We start from the raw sequence: 18,769 nt of genomic DNA on the forward strand, positions 1-18,769 counted from the left end.
TGCTGCCTACCTCCTTAAGATGGCTGCCTCAGTTATGGTTTCTCTTGTGATTAACACATCAACAACAGCAGCTAGGAGAGGAGAGGGGTTTTTTGGCTTACACAACACACTCCATCACTGAGGAGTCAGCACAGGAGCTCACACAGGGCAGGAACCTGGAGGCAGGAGCTGATGCAGGGGCCATGGAGGGTGCTGCTTACTGGCTTACTCCTCATGGCTTGCTCAGCCTGCTTTTTCTTAGAACCCAGGGCCACCAGCCCAGGGGGACCACACAATGGACTGAGCCCTCTCATATCAATAAAAAATTAAGAAAATGTCCTATAGGCTTGCCGAAGCTTGAACTTACAGAAGCATTTTTCTCAGTTGGCTGTAGCTTGTATCAAGTTGACATGAAGCTAGCCAGTGTAATGACTGAAGGCTAGCTGCAGCTGGACATTCAACATCGCTCAGGACCTCCACTGTGAGGACAAGAATCTACACTGTCACCAACTTTAACACTTTGGTTAAGAGAGGATTTAAAAGAAACACTGTGTGATATGGTAGACTGTTCGGCCTGCCCTTGTTTTCTCCATATGGGAATCCTTGCTCCAGTGAGGTATAAGATGATAGAAAAGAACTAACTGTTGCTTTTGACTCGCAGGTGTTTGAGTTTCTGATCCGTCTGCATTCTGTAGAAGCGTCCTCCGAGGAAGAAGTCTATCCTTATGTTCGGACTTTGCTACATTTTGACACAAGAGAATTTCTGAATGTATTGGCACTGGTAAGGGGCACTGTGATTCTTAAGGGATTTTCAAATGGTCCAAAGATCATTTGTGTGCGTACATGTTTGTGAATTAGGACAAGAACCCCACCAACTAGTAATGCTCTAGCTGGTGAGTCAGGAGTTGAAACGCTTCAGACTGTTGGACCCCTTAGCTCTGTCTACAGCTTTTTCCTTCTCTTGCTGTTGTCTTTTATCAGAAACAAAAATGAGCATTTTTGTGGTCGTTTTGTATATGTAAAATGCTATAAGAAGCAGAGCACTTTTTTCATAATTATTTTTATTTTATGTGCATTGGTGTTTCACCTGTACGTACGGGTGAGGGCCTGAGGGAGATGTGATGAGCGTAGTAGACTTAACTGCAGTTGAGTGGACGGTGGAGAGTCCCCATTGGGAAGGCATCTTCATAAATGTCTAATTAGAGGTGAATTCAGATAAGCTGGGGTTCTGTTTTACATAATCATCTAGGGGAATAATTATATAAAATGTACTGACGCTTCCCAATTAAATAGTATTGTATTGTTCTTTTTTGTTTTGTTTAGCTTTTGGTAAGATGGAGAGTGCTTATGTTACAGTGTTAGTGAAGTTATAAGGTTCACAAATCTGTAAAACACTTACAGACACAGTATTTAGAGAAAATGTGCATCTTAGTGCCAACAATAACTGTCAGATGATGCCTGTCTCTCTGTGTGCATGCATCACTTTTATAAGTTACAGCAAAATAACTGATCGAATTACTAAGAAGCTAATGAAAGGGTCATTGCTTCATAGTTTGGGGTGGTTAAATTTGATCACCTAACTCCACAAACAGAAGCTTTAACTTTAATTGCATATGGAGGAAAGAAAGAGAACTAACAGGAAGTCAGGGATGATCAGGCCAGGAGACATTTGCCATCCATTTCCATGACATTTGAAGGCTCTGATAGCTGCTCTTGTTTTAATTTTGCCTTTAAACATGTATTGAGAGTGATTCTATTTATTTTGTATTTATTTATTTTTACGTTATTTTATTTGGGGGCCATCTGTGAGGAGATAGAGCAGGGCTCAGCAAACAGTTCTCTGAGGACTAAGTCCAGCCCCATTTAACCCCAGACCTGTATAAGTTAAGAATGTGTTATTAGGTTGTAAAAAGAAGTAAAGAATATGGCGCGGGGAGACCACCTGTAGCCTACTATGCATGGCATGTTTATCAGCAGGCCTTTTACATAGAATGTTTATTGACCTCGCTAATATTTACCTTGCCTCCATTATCATCCAGAACCTCATATTAATCTTTCATTTTTTTTTTTTATGTCCAAATTCCTAGACAACTTTGAACTTGAGATTTGGATCTACATTTCTTTTCTTTTTTTCTTTTCTTTTTTTTTTTTGTTTTGTTTTGTTTTTTTTTTTTTTTTTTTTTTTTTTTTTTTTTTTTTTCGAGACAGGGTTTCTCTGTGTAGCTTTGTGCCTTTCCTGGAACTCACTTGGTAGCCGAGTCTGGCCTTGAACTCACAGAGATCCTCCTCTGCCTCCCGAGTGCTGGGATTAAAGGCATGGACCACCACCACCACCACCCGGTTGGGATCTACATTTCTTTGTGGAGAGCTACTCCAGCAGTGGTGTGCCATTTTGGCGGCTGTTGCTACCAAAAGATGTCATCATGACATTCACACTCTTATTTCACCATCTTGTAAGATTCATAGAAACAGACTTTGAGTGTGCGTTTCAAAGCAGTGAATGAATACTGCAGAGAGGAAAATGCCTATGGAATTCTCTTTCATTTCTCACTGTTTATAGAACACCTGTTAATTTTCCATGCCTTTGGATATAAATCAGTTCAATTGAATCATATTTTTATAGCAAATGGTACCCTTTACATCTTCAGTGGCATCTCACTTTAGCAGCCTGGGATGAGGGTGGGAGAGAGAGAGAGAGACAGACAGACACATATTTAAGTATAGAAATAGCTCCTGGTTGAACTTTCCAGATTAATGAGCATTCCTGTTCTTATATTTTATTTTTCTGTGTAAACAATTAACTTGATAATTCAATGGCGTTTTTGTTTTGTTTGTTTTCTTTCTTTCTTTTTTAATATTGGAGGAAGAAGTTTATGGTGGATAAAAGGGAGACATACTCAGAGGCAGGGACATCTGGGAGAGTTCAGAGGAGGCATGACCCAGAACCATGTGACGGGGGAGGAGTAGCGGGGACCAGGTACAGCAGCCAGGAGGCCCTAGAGAGAGCGGATGAAAAGCTGTGTTGTTTGTTTTCAGTGGTTGTTTGTAAAGTGCCTGGCATGTGCCGTGCAGAAACAGGAAGGGAAGGGCATGCCAGTGAGAGGAATGAGAAGGTGGAGAAAATTCAGGTCCATTTCAAGAAGTTCTCTGCCTTGAACAGAGCTGGCAGTCTTGAAGGCCATGCCGGTAGCTCCTTTTAAAACTCCACTGGGACAACATGAAGTCTATTTCCTTGGTCAAGAATATAGCAACCATTATTTCTATGTTAATTAATGTTCCTCAGAACCAGAGGTGCTAAGTGCAAACAGTAGGAGATGCTCAGGGCTCTTCTCTCACTCCTGCTCAGTGTGCCTGAGTGTGACTCAGTTTCTGTCCCTTTGTGTGTAGTCCTGCCTGGACTTAGTGCTTGTGTGACATGCTACTGTTACATGCTGCTACCCAGAATCTAGTGTTTTTGGTGCACATTACATTCAGAACACATTAAGCAATAATATAATTTTTTGTTTGTTTGTTTTGTTTTGTTTTTTGAGACAGGGTTTCTTTGTGTAACTTTGCCCCTTTCTGGATCTACACTGCTAGAGTAGCTCTCCACAAAGAAATGTAGATCCCAGCTGGGTGGTGGTGGTGCATGCCTTTAATCCCAGCACTAGGGAGGCAGAGCCAGGCGGATCTCTGTGAGTTCAAGGCCAGCCTGGGCTACCAAGTAAGTTCCAGGAAAGGCGCAAAGCTACACAGAGAAACCCTGTCTCAAAAAACCCAAAACCAAAAAACAAAACAAAAACACCAAAAAGAAAAGAAATGTAGATCCAAAAGCTTTGTTCCTTTCCTGGATCTCGCTCTGTAGACCAGTCTGGCCTCGAACTCACAGAGATCTGCCTGACTCTGCCTCCCAAGTGCTGGGATTAAAGGCGTGTGCCACCGCTGCCAGGCTTAGAATACATTTTAAAATTAATTTTTAGGTTCTGATACTAAGTCCTTGGTTTCCTCATGGCATCTTCACACATGCATTCATTATACTTTGTTTTGATCTGTTCTTCTCTCCCATGGTCCTCCTCCCAGCTGATTCTCTTCCCTTATCCAGTAAGTCCTCTCACATGTGTCCTGTCACCTCTCTGTGTCCTACTTCCTGATGATGACCCTGTTTCTAGTTCCATGTCCCACAAACATGTATTTGTACACGCACACACGGTGTAAAACTAGGTTCTATATGTGGAAGAAAGCATGCATTATTTATCTTTGTGAGTCTGGCTTATTTCCTTCACGTAATGATTTCCAATTACATTCATTTTCCTGCAGATTTCATAATTTCATTTTTCTTTATGGCTGTATAAAATTGTGTGTATGGTTCACATTTTCTCTATCCATTCATCTGTTGATGGGCATCAAAGCTGGTTCCATTTCCTGGCTATTGTGAATTGCACAGCTGTAGGCCATGATTATTTTTAAAATGCCTACCCCTGAAAACCCTTTTTCTTAATTGAGGAAATCATGAAAATTATTTTCATGACAGTAAATGGCATTTCAGTTATTTCCAAGTACTAGTCTGAATGGTGACTAAGCCTGTGGTGTCGCATCCATCTGTCTTAAGACTTTGGTTCCAGGTTGCCCAGTCTTTCATGGTTCTTTGTGACCTCCACAGGCCTACAAAGAGATGGTCAGAGGGAGGCAAGAAGGCAGTTCCAGCAACACAGTTCAGTAGCTGGTGTTGGTTCAAACTCCAAGAATCTGACCCCAAGTGGTTTATTTTAGGCATATTTAAGCAAAACATAATTTGGTGATAAGTATTTTGAATCCCCGGTATTAGGTTTCTCCGCTGATGCAGTAAGCCAAATCAAGCTGAATGAATAAGACCTGGTTTAATCTGAGCCAAGCACTCCCAGGTGATCTCAGTGGGAGCAGGAGAGAAATCATGTGGCAGGGCTATGGACCGGAGCTTAAATACCCTGTAAGCAGGGTCTTGATTTGCTCCGGGGGAGGAGCTGCTGTTTGGTGGTCTTCCTGGGGGGCAGGATTTGGAGCGGGAGGAGGGGGCTGAGGCAGGCTTCCAACAGAACAGCGATAATCAACTCAATCCCATGTGTACAACACATGATACGTAAATCTCCTCGAGGAACAAAATAAGCTAAATGAAGATGGGCACGACTACATTGAAATTCTTTGTAAAGTACATGTCACACCTATAAAGGCAGTTCTATACATTGAGTACAGAGATAGAGGAGATAATTTAGTAATTTGTTTCCTTCTAAAATTAGCAAATAACAATTACTTAAAAATTTCCCACCAAAATAGGTTCTAATAGATTGACTGAGAAAAACAAGTTTATGATAATGGTCTGGGGGAGGGAGGGTCTGGTGTGATCTCCAGCCACAGAGATAGTGCAAAGGTCACAAGGCTAGAAAGCATGTCTGCTTCCAGCTTTCAGGGTAGATAACAGGTCTTGCATTCCTTCCACTAAAGGACAGCCCTGTGTGATGAACATTCCAGGTTCTCCTAGTTTTTATCTGACAGCATAAAGACCATCATGCTCTGACCACAGTCCCTTGATGTTTGGTCTTCTGTAACATGGTTTTACTTTGTCCTCAAACACTTTTTGGCTGTGTAATAACACTATGTATATATATGTGTGTGTGTATGTATATATATTCTATATATATATATATATATATAATAGATATATATATCTCATATTCACCTTAAGGTTTTAGAATGTCATGAAATATTAAATGCTATAGCTTTCTACTTCATTTTATAAACACATGTTCTCACTAAATATAAGAAATAACTGGGGCTGGAGTGGGCTCAGTGGGTAAGAGCACTGGCTGCTTTTGCAGAGGACCTGGGTTCAATTCCCAGCACCTCACAGCCATCTGTAACTCCAGTTGCAGGAGATCTGATGTCCTTGTCTGGCCTCCACTGGCATTAGGTAGGCATGTGGTAGATGCATATGCATGTAGGCAAAACACTCATACATATGAAATAAAAAATGAATCTTAAAAATTGGGGTGGGGGGAATACTATGTCAGGTGGCTCACCACCTGGACCTCCAGGGCTATCCAGCACTTCTGGCCTCTGTGGGCATCTGTACTCTTGTGGACATAGCCCCTGCCCCGTGTGTGTGTGTGTGTGTGTGTGTGTGTGTGTGTGTGTGTGTGTGTGTGTGTGTGTGTGTGTGTGTAAAATATATAATTAAGTAATTATGTAATTAAAAATAGTAAAAGCAAATCTTTAAAAATATTTTTTTTTTTTTAAAATTTCAAGACAAGGTTTCTTGAATAGCCCTGGCCTGTCCTGGACCAGGCTGGCCTTGAACTCTCAGAGATTCTGCCTCTGTTTCATGAGTGCTGGGATTGAAGACATGTGCCACCACTGCCTAGCAAAAATAAATCTTAAAATAACAGCAACAAAAGAACCTGATGAGCAACGGTTCCTTTATGTGGGAATTTGAGTAGGTTTTACACTATGTCATTTCTGTGATAATGTAGCATAAGAAGCATCACCTGGGAAGGCCATTCTTGTTATCTGAAATCTTTGGACTCATTGTACCAAACTCCAGTTACTTTTGACCTGGGTGGGTAACATTCTGAATGCATATTTTCTCCACAAAATGTATCTGAAGTGAAGAAGTTACTGGATAATATTCCTTAAATATCAGAATACAAATATCTTCTTTGTTTTGTTCCTCAAATACTTTAATGATCATCTAGGCATCATTTTATAAAAGGAAATAAATTCAGTTGTTTCTTGATAAAGAGGGGGGATTTAGTAATTTGTCTCCTTCTAAAATTAGCAAATAACACTGACTTTAAATTTTGTCTTTTTCTTTTAGACCTTTGAAGATTTTAAAAATGACAAGCAAGCTGTGGAATACCAACAACGCATTGTGGATATTTTACTGAAAGCAAGTATTCAAAGATTGCATGCCTTTCTATTGATTGATACTATATTAAGCTAATTGAAATTTTTATAGCAGGATTTGAAATAGTCTGTTTAGTGGAGCCATTTGTTACAGTGCTCGTATTATATTATGATGTTTAGTCCTCAAGAGGTGAATGAAATTTTTTTTAATTAAGAGATTTTCTATTCATTTTACATACCAACCACAGATTCTCCTGTCCTCCCTCCTCCCACCTCCCAGCCTTCCTCCTCAACCCAACCCCTATTCCCACCTCTTCCACGGCTAGGGAGTCAGCAGAACCTGGTACATTCAGTTAAGGCAGGTTCAAGCCCCTCCTCCCTGCACCAAGGCTGCGAAAAGTGTCTCACCATAGGCACTGGGCTCCAAAAAGCCAGCTCATGCATCAGGAATAGGTCCCACTTCCACTGCCTGGGGGCCCCCTAAACAGTTCAAGCTAAACAATTGTCTTGACTATCCAGAGGGTCTAGTTCAGTACCATGGGGGCTCCTCAGCTATTGGTCCACAGTTCATGTGTTTCCGCTAGTTTGGCTAGTTGTCTCTGTACTTTTTCCAATTACGGTCTCTGAATGAAATATTAATGATTAGTTGAAAAAGCTTCCTGTGTAAAGTGTTAGACTGGATGCTGGGGTACAGAGCGAGAGTCTCGAGAAATGCTTATTTTGGTGATTACTTTATTAGTATGATAGTGTGTAATAATAGAGACAGCTTTACGAAATAATTAATCCAAGAGTCCCTGTCTCTTTCCAGCCTTAGTTGGTTACTATGGTGGTACCGTGCTCTGCCATGGCATCAGGATGATGGGTGACACTTAAAATGATTTGAGGATTATCTCAGCCCAGCCTCACAGGCGGCCAAGGCCTATTTTGGGATCGTTGCTGATGCTGTGCGAGTGTGCGGAGACAGGCGGGTGCCTGGCGCAGCTCTTCAGAGGGTTTCCATTGAGAGCTTAGTTTTTACCACTCTTCATCTGCCCATAAAATAGAGGTTCCCTCCGTGTAGATTGCTTTGATCGAGAGGCCAGAATTAAAATGTCCTCTAGTTATATGTGGCATAAACACACTACAGCTGTAATATTCTTTGTAATATGCAGGGCATGCACACAGTTTATACATCATCTCAATGTAGCTATTTATTAGCCTTGTAAGATAGGCAATAATGACTATGCGAATAGAATTTTTGAATCCTCAAATAAAGCCAGCTAAATGAATCCAGGTGGTTAATGTAAAGAATTTTTATCTACATTCCTGGAGAGTCTACCTATTTGTAGACCTGCCTTTCATCTAGCTCGTATTTCTCTGTAGATCTCTGTTAGATCAGTTGCAGTTAAACTGTACCTGTGAGAAAACTCAAAATTACATAGCCTATTATGGAAATGTATTGTTCTTTCTTAAGCTGGACATAGGCAATCTGATGCAGTGGAGTGGTGTCAGAACCTCCAGGGATGAGCTTGCTTTGTTACCATTACACTTAGCACGTGGTTTCTGTTCAGTGTAGCTGTTCAGGGCCAGTTCTTCCCCTGCAGCTAGCAAGCTGGTGTCAGAAAGACTCAGAAGGAAATGTGTCCTTAAGGAAATGCCTTCAGAGTAGCGTACTTTAAATCTGCTTATTGTATGTTATCTAGAACTTTGACAGCTACTAAGAGAGACCAAAGCATTCTGGGTTACCGTATGCTCAGCTAAAAATGAGAACTTGTGTTTATCAGTTAGGAGGGAAGAACAGATACTAGAGAGGATGTTAGTGCACGTTTACCATCACACAGACCTGAGGACCTTATAAAGAAAAGCGATTTATTTAGCTTACAGCGTTGGAAGCTGAAAACGTAAAAATTGGGTCCCTTGCCTGTTTGGCTTCTAGTGAAGGTCTCCTTGGCTTTGTTACAACATGGCATCAGTGGGTGTGAGAGTCAAGAAGTCAGAGAGATACTATAGGATCAGGTGTACTCTTTTGATGGCAGCTCAGCGTTAGTCTCGTCCCAGAACAATGTCTGCCCTGACCTGGTTTCTGCCCACCGGACCCTGCCTATGAAAAACTCCACTGTTTTCACAAGTGGGACCAAGCTTCCAGCTCATACACCTTGGGGAACAAGCTGTATCTAAACTATGGCCCAATATATAGCACTTTTCACTATATCCGTCACAGTGATTTCACATGATATCTAAGGGCCTCTATATTTTATAGTCCCTGGCTACTCCATCACTGATTCCGCTCCCTCTCATCCCCTCCACCTCCACACATGTGCTGTTCTACGTGCTCTTCACCCATGCTAAGTTATCGAAGTCACCACGCTTCTGTGTCATCGTTTTGACTTACGTCTTTGCATGGGTTTTCTTTCAGCCACCCTTCCCTCCCTTTCTGTCAGATACTTGACCACCTTCTGTGTCTTCCCACACACGTGTAGGCTGGGCAGAGCTCCTATTATGTCCTCAGGATACTGTGTGTTGCACTTGCGTGGTGTATTCCAATTGTTTACTGACTGCCCTGTCTCATCTTGAGCTTTCTGAAGATGGAAACCAAGGACTATTATTAGTGGTATTTACTGTATTAACTGTATCGATTATGTTATACTGTATTTACTATATCCACCAAAGCCTGTTGTTGTAGTATGCCCAGAGCGTGTGTTCTCCAGTGCCTGAAATCTAGTAGCTGTTTAAGAAACAAGTTGGAATTTGAATCTGAATCTATACTAGTCTGGGAGGATGATCCCAGTGCCGAGACTGGGGCTCCGTAACTCCCCGAGACTGCTTGCATGCTGCCGTGCTTTCATGCCGTCACTGGTAGAGCCTCCTCGAGGCAATGAGGAGTGAACATAGAGGAGGCAGCTTTCTGGTGACAGGCTTGTACATGTGTGGAAGTATGCTCTGGAGGGAGGTATGGAGAGCAGAAGAACAGATGAATGATGGGGACAGGTAGACAGGCTTGTGTGCTATATGCTTGCAGAGAGGGGAAACTCAAGAGACCAAGTGATGCCTAGGACGTGTTTTAAGGCCTTTGAAATATTTTGGAGGAAAAAAATGGAGAAATTGTAAGATGGAATCAGTTAGACATTTGCTGAGTTGGCAAAGGAATCTGTTGTGAGTTGGAACTGCTTTTGTGGAAGGTAGCTGTAAAGTCAGACAGTTTGGGACCTTACAGAGCAGAAGGAAGGGCTAACGACACAGAGGAGTACTGGTTGGGCCCTGAGATTGGAGTCTTAGAAAAGGGACCTTGGACGCTAAGCAGGGTGATGACTGACTGAGCTGTGGAAAGCTCTCTGAAGATCATGGGCTGGAACACATTATATGGTGACGCAGCTGGCTAGTGAGGTAGACAGATAGACAAGGAGTGTATAACTCAGGGTTGTGTTTCTTGCCAATGTAACTTGGCAATGATAGTACACTTGAACAAGTGCTGGCTGTCTTAAAGGCAGGAGGGCCAAGGAAGGGGTGTGTCATTCACAAAGTAAGAAAGTAAGTCAGAAAGTAGGCCCCGGGGGACCGTTTCATAGCAGGCAAAATCTCATGCTTTGTGTCTGAGTGGAGGATAATGGGATGGAACTTAGTGGATGGCTCAATATGTGTTGCTTTTACATTTTCCATATGTAGGAACACTTGGCCCTCTGCACTGAGTCTCCACGTCCATCACCGCTGCTACAGCACAGGACTCCTCCCTTGGGCCCGTGCAGTCACGCACACTAGTCTCCTGACACTGTCTATCCCTGCTGTACATGGGATCAGTAACCCCAAGCAGCATTCTTCTTGTTGATAGGCAGATCTTCAGTAAGGTTAGCAAAAGAAAATTAGAATCATTTTAGTAGGCGTCTCTAAGAATCCCAGAGAGAAACTATCATTATTTCTTTGAATTATCCTGAAATGCAGTTCTCATCAGTTGCTAGAAACATAACAAAAGCCATCTCAGTGGTTTTTTTGAGAATATGCAAGTAGCTGTGTTCCTTCTCAAGATGGTGCTGAGCCCAGTTCTTGTACAGCTCATAAAAGAATCTGTGTGTATGCATGCGCGTGTGGGCACGCGCACACACGTGCATACATGCTTTTGATTCAAACCAGATGGAGTATTGTCTAAATGGTTTGTTTTGCTCACCAGGTTATGGTGGAGAATTCAGATTTTACCCCATCACAAGTGGGGTGTCTCTTTACGTTTCTCGCTCGGCAGCTTGCAAAGCCTGACAATACCTTGTTTGTGAACAGAACTCTCTTCGATCAAGTAAGTGTCTTTAACAGCGAGACCTGGAGCTGGTTTCTTCTGTTCTCTGTTCATAGACAAGATAGACTCCTGGGGACTGTGTTCAAGTGTGTCTTAATTGTGTGTTCTAGGCAGTACGATTTTGCCCAACGCCTAGCATTATGGGAGCATGGCCTGTCATTAGTAGTGTATAACTCATTCCTCTGTTCTAACAGTTATTTGGTTACTCTGAGTTCCCTAAAACTTCTTGCTTCTGAATTTGCTAACTTATTCGCTGATCACATTGATCACATTGATCATCTGGAAAAGAGCTTACTTTGGGAAGTCTGAGTCTCCTTATAAATGACTCTCCAGGCGTTTCTCAGTCACAGTCAGAACAGCCCCTCATGTCCACAGGGAGCATGAAGGCTACCTTTTGTCTAGAGAAGCCAGTGATAATAACGTGCAGTACTGAGCACTTCTCAGAGCCAGGAACGTTCTGTGTGTGTTCACTAAGTTTTCCAGAGGTCCTAAAATCAGTCTGTTTATCCTCACTTTTCAGAGAAAGCTCAGGAACAAATAACTCACCTAAAGCCAGACTTAGATTGTTATTTTTTTCTAGCAGAAATCTTACTGTATGTGTTAGGATAGGATTCCGATTTAAGCGTCCTGACTGAAGTCTATGCCTTCCTACAGTAAAGTAAGTGCTTCACTTATGTTTCTCAGCAGTAAGGATAGTGTAGACGCAGCTGGGTGGTGGTGGCACACACCTTTAATCCCAGCACTTGGAGGCAGAGCCAGGCAGATCTATGTGAGTTCAAGGCCAGCCTGGGCTACAGAATGAGTTCCAGGACAGCCAATGTTACCCAGAGGAACCCTGCCTCTATAATCCTAGATAGATAGATAGATAGATAGATAGATAGATAGATAGATAGATAGGTAAATAAGTATAGGGCACATGCTAAATTGTAGGCATCCTGGAAGCCTGATGCTTCACACAGTAGGCCCTCGGCTGGGACAACGCTGTACAAGGCGGTGGTTGTTACAGGTGAGTGAGAATCAGCTGCTGACCCGGAAGGGTAACTTTTGCTGTTACTTCTGCCCTCCCAGGTCCTTGGCTTCCTCTGCAGTCCTGACGATGATTCCCGCCACTCTGAGAGACAGCAGGTATGAGCACTGGCACTCTTTTTGCTGGAGGCTGGAGGTGGGGGAGTATTTTCTAGTTACGCTCTTTCTTGATAAAATGCTCTAACCAAAGCACTGAAGGGAGAAAGAATTTATTTCAGTTCATGTGGAGTCCATCGAGGCAGGGAGGTTTTCTTTGTAGGGGCTTGAGGCAGCTGGTTATGTTACTCACACTCTGGAAGCAGAGAGGGACAAACGCTGGTACTTGGCCAGCCTTGTCCTTTCCATGCTGTCCAGACCCAGGCACAGAGAATGGTGCTGCCCCCTAAGGGTAACTCTTTCCACTCCCTAAACATAATCAAGATAATCCCTCACAGCATGGCCAGAGGCCAACCTAATGGAGATACCACCACCACCTCTATCCCCCCACCCAGTGTGCCTGGAGGCTTGCTTCCTAGATGATCCCAGATCCTGCCAATCAGTACTCTGGCACACAGGGTAAGCCAGAAAGAGCTCTTCTGTAGCAGCTTCACTACACAGAAGGGGAGATGATAGCGGCATACTCTTAATTCACAGGTAGTGGCAATCAGTGTGGATACAGGGACGCGTACAGAGCTTGGCTGCTCAATCCAGTCTGAGTGGAGCTATCTGCATCCAGCATGTCCCATCCTTCAGATAGCAACATCAGTGTCTGTCATGCCACTCCAGCTCAGGGTTCTGTCTCAGAACCACAAACTACAGGACCTTGAGTGCTGGCATGTTCAATTTTGGGGGTATCCTAAGATGCTGCTGTATGGAGGGCTCCATTCTGGATACTAGAATCCACCTGTTACCCTACTCCCAGTTAATCAGTGGGATAGTAACTGGCCACCATTGTGGGTACTAAGCCAGCCCACTTAAAATTGATACCAAACTTTATAAGTAATTAAGTCACAAGAATTTAGAGTTTTGGCTGTTGAGCTGCCTTCCTGGGTGTAGTGCAGATGTGGAGACTCTGGTGAAGTGTAGACTAGCAGCAGTGAACCCTTCAGCTACTGTGACCCAGTGACCAATGCAGACTGCTTTAGAACAAGGCCGACATTTTGGTTTCCTGTTAAGCTACACTGAGTACAGATAACAGTGGGGAACCATGTTACACCTGTCTGTACAGTGAGGGCAGATCATGGCGTGCATGGTGTGTGCATATGACCTCTTAGTGTGAAAAGCTTCATTGACAGACACCTGCTCCCAAATAACCAGCAGTCACTTCCCAAATAACTGACTCAGAGACTAAATATAAGTTATAAATGCTTGGCCAATAGCTCAGGCTTGTTAATAACTAGCTCTTATAATTTAACCCACTTCTGTTAATCTATGTGCTGTCCCGAGGCTCGTGGTTTTACCTCTATGCCATTCTATGTATCTGACTCATTCTCCAACTGGCTGATGACTCTTGACTCTGCCCTTCTTCTTCCCATTATTCTCTCTGCCCCCAAAATCCTAGCTATCAGCCAATCAGCTTTTTATTAAACCAATTCAAGTGACAAATCTTTGCAGTGTACAAAAGGATTATTCTACAACAAGTGTGTTTACTTTTCAGGGTTTGGCTGTAGTGCTTAGATGTGGCTGAGTCTTTGAAAGTCAAACTTTGGAAAACAACCACAGCACCTTGGCCATACTAATTACACAGGTGCCCTGTTCTGATGGCTCTCCCACCTCGGATTTTGAAATAGTAAAAATTGATAAGTTGTTCAAGGTCACAATTCAAATTAGGACTTGGCAACTCCCTTCCCTGCTAACCCAGGACTCCTTATACTGGTTGTGACATAGCAGACTTGGTTTATGCAGCATTTCTTAGTATTTTCCAGTGGTGTGTCTATAGTCAATAATTAGGTCTCCCAAGTATAGTCTGATATGAATGTTGCCATTTATGTAAATGAGTAAGGCAAAAGTAAAACGTGACTGCTCTGGCAAATCAAGCATTGTTTTGTATTGTTTTCTTCTAGTTAGCATATAAGATAATGGGTTTCACCTTGACATTTTCATATCTCTGCACAGCACTGCACACCCACACACTGGTACTCTCACACCTACACCACTACCCATTATTCTCTCTCACTGCTCCTCACAGATAACTAACTGCTTTTCCCCCTTCACAATGGAACGCCTCCAGACAGACACACTAGGAAAATCGCATCTGTTTACTGTGTGTGTGAGCGGCAGTGCAGATGTCAGAGGACAACTTTCAGGGCCAGTTCTCCCCTTGTCAGGCTCGGGGCAAGCCCCCCCTCCCTGCCAGCCAGTCAGCCCACTTTCTAGCTCAGCTGCTTTATTAGCATTTTCTCCATGTTCTTCACCAGAACTGACAAACTGTCTCTGTCAGAGATCCAAAGAGTCAACATTTCGGGTTGTGTGGACCACAAACAGGTCTGCCCTCTTTTGTTTGCTTGCTTGTTTTCACAACCCTTCAAAAGCAAGCCTTCTAATAGCGTTTTGATGATTTATGGGCATGCCACGATGGCTCAGCTAGCCTTCCAGTGTGTTGTTACAAAGCATGGAACTGGAAGATGCCTAGCTACACACCTGTGCGCCGCCGCCCCCATTCTGATGCAGCTGCAGCGGGCAGAGCCAGCCTCAAGAGCATAGAACAGCACAACAGGATGAAAGTCATAGGAAATGATGAGTTTTGAGTTTCGTTACCTTTGTTTTTAACACGCATAGTTACAAATTAGTTTAATTTAATTTAATAATATTGAATAACTTGCACACAAAGATCCCTGATGACGACAATCAGCTCTAATGAGTTGGTAAGATTGTCTTCAACTCGTTACATTATTTTATTCCAAACTGACAGAGTGAATAGAATTTATTCCTTTTTTATTGCATATGACAGTACATTCCAGGGCTCCAAACGGTTTAAGTTTGGGTCTTGAATGTAAAAAATCAGGCCAGTTTTGCTTAACGTCAAAATAATAAACAAGAAGTTCCTGGTGAAGGTTTCCTGGCCCCCTGACAAGGGTCATGACCTCTGACTCCCAAGCCAGCGCGCTGGCCTGAGGTCCTAACTGCAGCCTGGCCTGCTGGTTGTTGATCTTCGGCCACTGTGAGGAGCACCAGCACTTGGGGCTTTTACTGCTTTTGTTTTTGTCTTTGTTTTTGAAATGAGGTCTTGCCGTGTTGCCCAGGCTGGCCTAGAATTCATGATCCCCCTGCCTCAGCATTCTGAGTGCTGGGGTTATATGTGTGCACCATGACATCTGGATTAAAATGTCACCTTTTTTTGAGGCAACTCTCATGTGGCCCAAGCTGGCCTTGAACTCACTATGTGGCTCAACTGACCTTGAATTCCTGATCTTTCTGAATGTGAGGACTTTGAGCTATGAAGCTGCTTCAGAAAAAAACAACGCTATAAATCACAGAAAACAATCACTGATTTACACCAAGATTTCTTCAAGACCAAAGTACTCCTAGAAAACAACTATTCTGTTTGAATGTTTACCCTAGATAGAGTGACTAGATCCCTACAACAGGACCCATGTGGCAGCTCACAGCCATCTGTAACTCCAGTTCCAGGGGATCTAGTACCCTCTTCTGGCATCCACAGGTTCCATGCATGTGTACATGGTGCATATTCATGCAGCAAAACACTCGTACATATAAAATACAAACAGAAAATGAGCTTCTTACAATGGTGTATACAGGTATTTAGAGGTTAATGTGAATGTATGGGGCTGTACCTGAAAATGCTGTGGTATTCCCTCCATGTTTGAAAAGCAGAGTCATCATATGGTAGTGAACGCAGTCCAAAATACCATCAAGTAGTAATACACGAGATAGAAGGTTGTGGGCATGGGTAAGTGGACCTTAGAGAACAAGTAAATAAAACAAACCTCACAGTGTTTCTGCCCATTTGTTTTAAATCCTCAGGTCCTTTTAGAACTGCTGCAGGCTGGGGGCATAGTTCAATTTGAAGAGAGTCGGCTCATCCGCATGGCAGAAAAGGCTGAATTGTGAGCTGTTTTAAAGCTATATATTAATTTTTCATAGAACTGTTATTTCTCCTACATGAAACCTAGTTTATTTTGCATTTCTGCTATTAAGACTTTGCACAGCCTTGGTGCAGGGAGGAGGGGCTTGGACCTGCCTCAACTGAATGTATCAGGCTCTGCTGACTCCTCATGGGGGAGGACAGGGGAATCCATGGTTAATATGTAAAATGAATAGAAAATCTCTTAATTAAAAAAGGAAAGAAAGGAAGGGAGGGAGGGAGGGAGGGAGGGAGAGAGAGAGAGAGAGAGAGAGAGAGAGAGAGAAAGAGAGAGAGAGAGAAAGAGAGAAAGAAAGAAAGAAAGAAAGAAAGAAAGAAAGAAAGAAAGAAAGAAAGAAAGAAAGAAAGAAAGAAAGAAAAGGGCATAGGCCGGGCGGCGGTGGTGGCACACGCCTTTAATCCCAGCACTGAGAGGCAGAGCCAGGCGGATCTCTGTGAGTTCAAGGCCAGCCTGGTCTCCAGAGGGAGTTCCAGGACAGGCTCCAAAACTACACAGAGAAACCCTGTCTCAAAAAACAAAAAAGGAAAGAAGGAAAAGAAGGGAAGGGAAGGGAAGGGGAAAGGATAGGGGAAGGAAAGGAAAGGGAGAAAGGGAGAGGGCATTAGCAATAGCAGCCTTAGTAGCAAAAACATAAGGGTTTTTTTTGTTTGTTTTTTGCCTTTCATATGAATTCTACAAATTAGCAAGATGTACAGAAATGTATAGTATAATAAATTTAAAATGTATATTTGTTTTAACATGAAAGTGAACAAGCAGTCTTCCTGTGCCTCACCTGATTTATACATGTACTGATCTATTTGGGTGTTTAAGACGGGTCTGGCTGTGTAGTCCCAGGTGTCCTGGGGTGTGCACTGTAAGACATGGTTTGTCCTGTTGCCATCTCTACCACCCAGGTGCTGGCGTCATACGCATGCCCAGCTCTAGACTTTTTTAAAATAATATGTCTATGGTATTTCTTAGACTATGACAGTTATATTTAGTGGAAATGATATACAGTTTAGCATAATAAATAAGGTACAGTGTGCCAACTCTTACCTAGTTTATTGTATTTAGTTTTGAACAAAGAAACAAATTATTGCAAATCATTGATAGCTAGCACCAGCTATTTCTTAGAAAACAGACAGCACACTGTCTGAGGCCTTTGAAAACAGCATTCAGCAGCATCTTCAGTCAGGAGGCAGGAGAGAGGTAGGCACTCCTCTCTTCGATACATAATAGCCACCACATACCCTTATCTGACATACCTGGGACCAGGTTCCAGAGGTTTGCAGAGTTCAAATATTTGCATGTGTTTACTGTGTCCCTGATGTGAGATTCCAAGACTGAGATGCCCTTGTATAAAAATTCTTAGACCTTTATTTGGCACTAAAAATGACATGTTCCCTTTTACACACGCTTGAGTAAAGTTCTGAATGTCAGAAGCACATCGCCACCTGCCTGTTTGGCAACTGAAGTCTGTCCTTTCACATTCCAGTTACCAAATCTGTGAATTTATGTATGAGCGAGCACACCAGTATGACAAAATCATCGACTGCTACCTGCATGACCCGCTGAGGGAGGTAAGCTTTGAGACTGCTTCACCCATCCGAGCCTCCCCACACTCTCCCCACCCTGCCAGCCATATTCACTGGTTTTTGTTGAGTTTCTGCTGTAATTGGAGTGTGGCGTTCCTGAAGTTTGAGTATATAACTCGGTGATAGCTAGTGATAGTACCAAATGTAATAGTGTGCTAGGGAAGCAGGGTGGAGTGTGGCTCTGCAGGGTACCAAGGGACTGTAGCAAGCAGAGAAGTCTCAGAGAGTGGTGTGTAAACTGACTCTGACATTAGAGAAGCCACTCAGAGGTGAGCTCTGAGATAGGAATACATGGGGGCGTGCACAGAGGGGAGTGCACAGGGGGGAGTCCACAGGGGGGAGTGCACAGGAGGGAGTGTGCACAGGGAGAGTGTGCACAGGGGGAGCGCACAGGGAGGAGTGTGCACAGGGGGGAGTGTGCACATGGGGGAGTGCACAGGGAGGAGTGTGCACAGGGGGGAGCGTGCACAGGGAGGAGTGTGCACAGGGAGGAGTGCACAGGGAGGAGTGCACAGGGAGGAGTGCACAGGGAGGAGTGTACAGGGAGGAGTGCACAGGGAGGAGTGTACAGGGAGGAGTGTGCACAGGGAGGAGTGCACAGGGAGGAGTGTGCACAGGGAGGAGCGCACAGGGAGGAGTGCACAGGGAGGAGTGCACAGGGAGGAGCGTGCACAGGGAGGAGCGCACAGGGAGGAGAGGACATGACGGTCCCAAAGCTGGGGAAGACGGACATCTTCAGGGAACTGATGGAGATCACATGGGTGGAATGAGAATCAGGGCAGATGGAGGAGCATCCTTGACAAGGGCAAGAGAGATCTGAGATGAAATTGGCAACGTGGACAGGCTTTACCACATGCAAAAGCACGAATTCAGTTAGGTCACTGAGGGTTAGTAAATCTAGTGTAGATGCAGAACTTATGGCTTACGTCTTATTCTTCCTCTTTGATGCCAGTTTCCATAAACTATCTCCAAATCCAAATAATAGATGT

General features: G+C 43.5%; 1 protein-coding gene across 1 annotated transcript in view; it reads left to right on the forward strand.

Annotated features, from left to right (window-relative positions):
• Nucleotides 1–18,769, forward strand: part of Vps8 (VPS8 subunit of CORVET complex) — a 203,649-nt gene that overhangs the window by 76,778 nt on the left and 108,102 nt on the right. The window contains exons 26-31 of the mRNA XM_036204062.1: nt 641–760; nt 6,806–6,877; nt 10,976–11,095; nt 12,164–12,220; nt 16,085–16,167; nt 17,681–17,765. Coding sequence (XP_036059955.1) covers nt 641–760; nt 6,806–6,877; nt 10,976–11,095; nt 12,164–12,220; nt 16,085–16,167; nt 17,681–17,765 — 537 coding nt within the window. The remainder of the gene's footprint in view (nt 1–640; nt 761–6,805; nt 6,878–10,975; nt 11,096–12,163; nt 12,221–16,084; nt 16,168–17,680; nt 17,766–18,769) is intronic.

The sequence above is a fragment of the Onychomys torridus genome, chromosome 12 (assembly GCF_903995425.1).
Source record: "Onychomys torridus chromosome 12, mOncTor1.1, whole genome shotgun sequence".
Classification (NCBI taxonomy): Eukaryota; Metazoa; Chordata; class Mammalia; order Rodentia; family Cricetidae; genus Onychomys; species Onychomys torridus.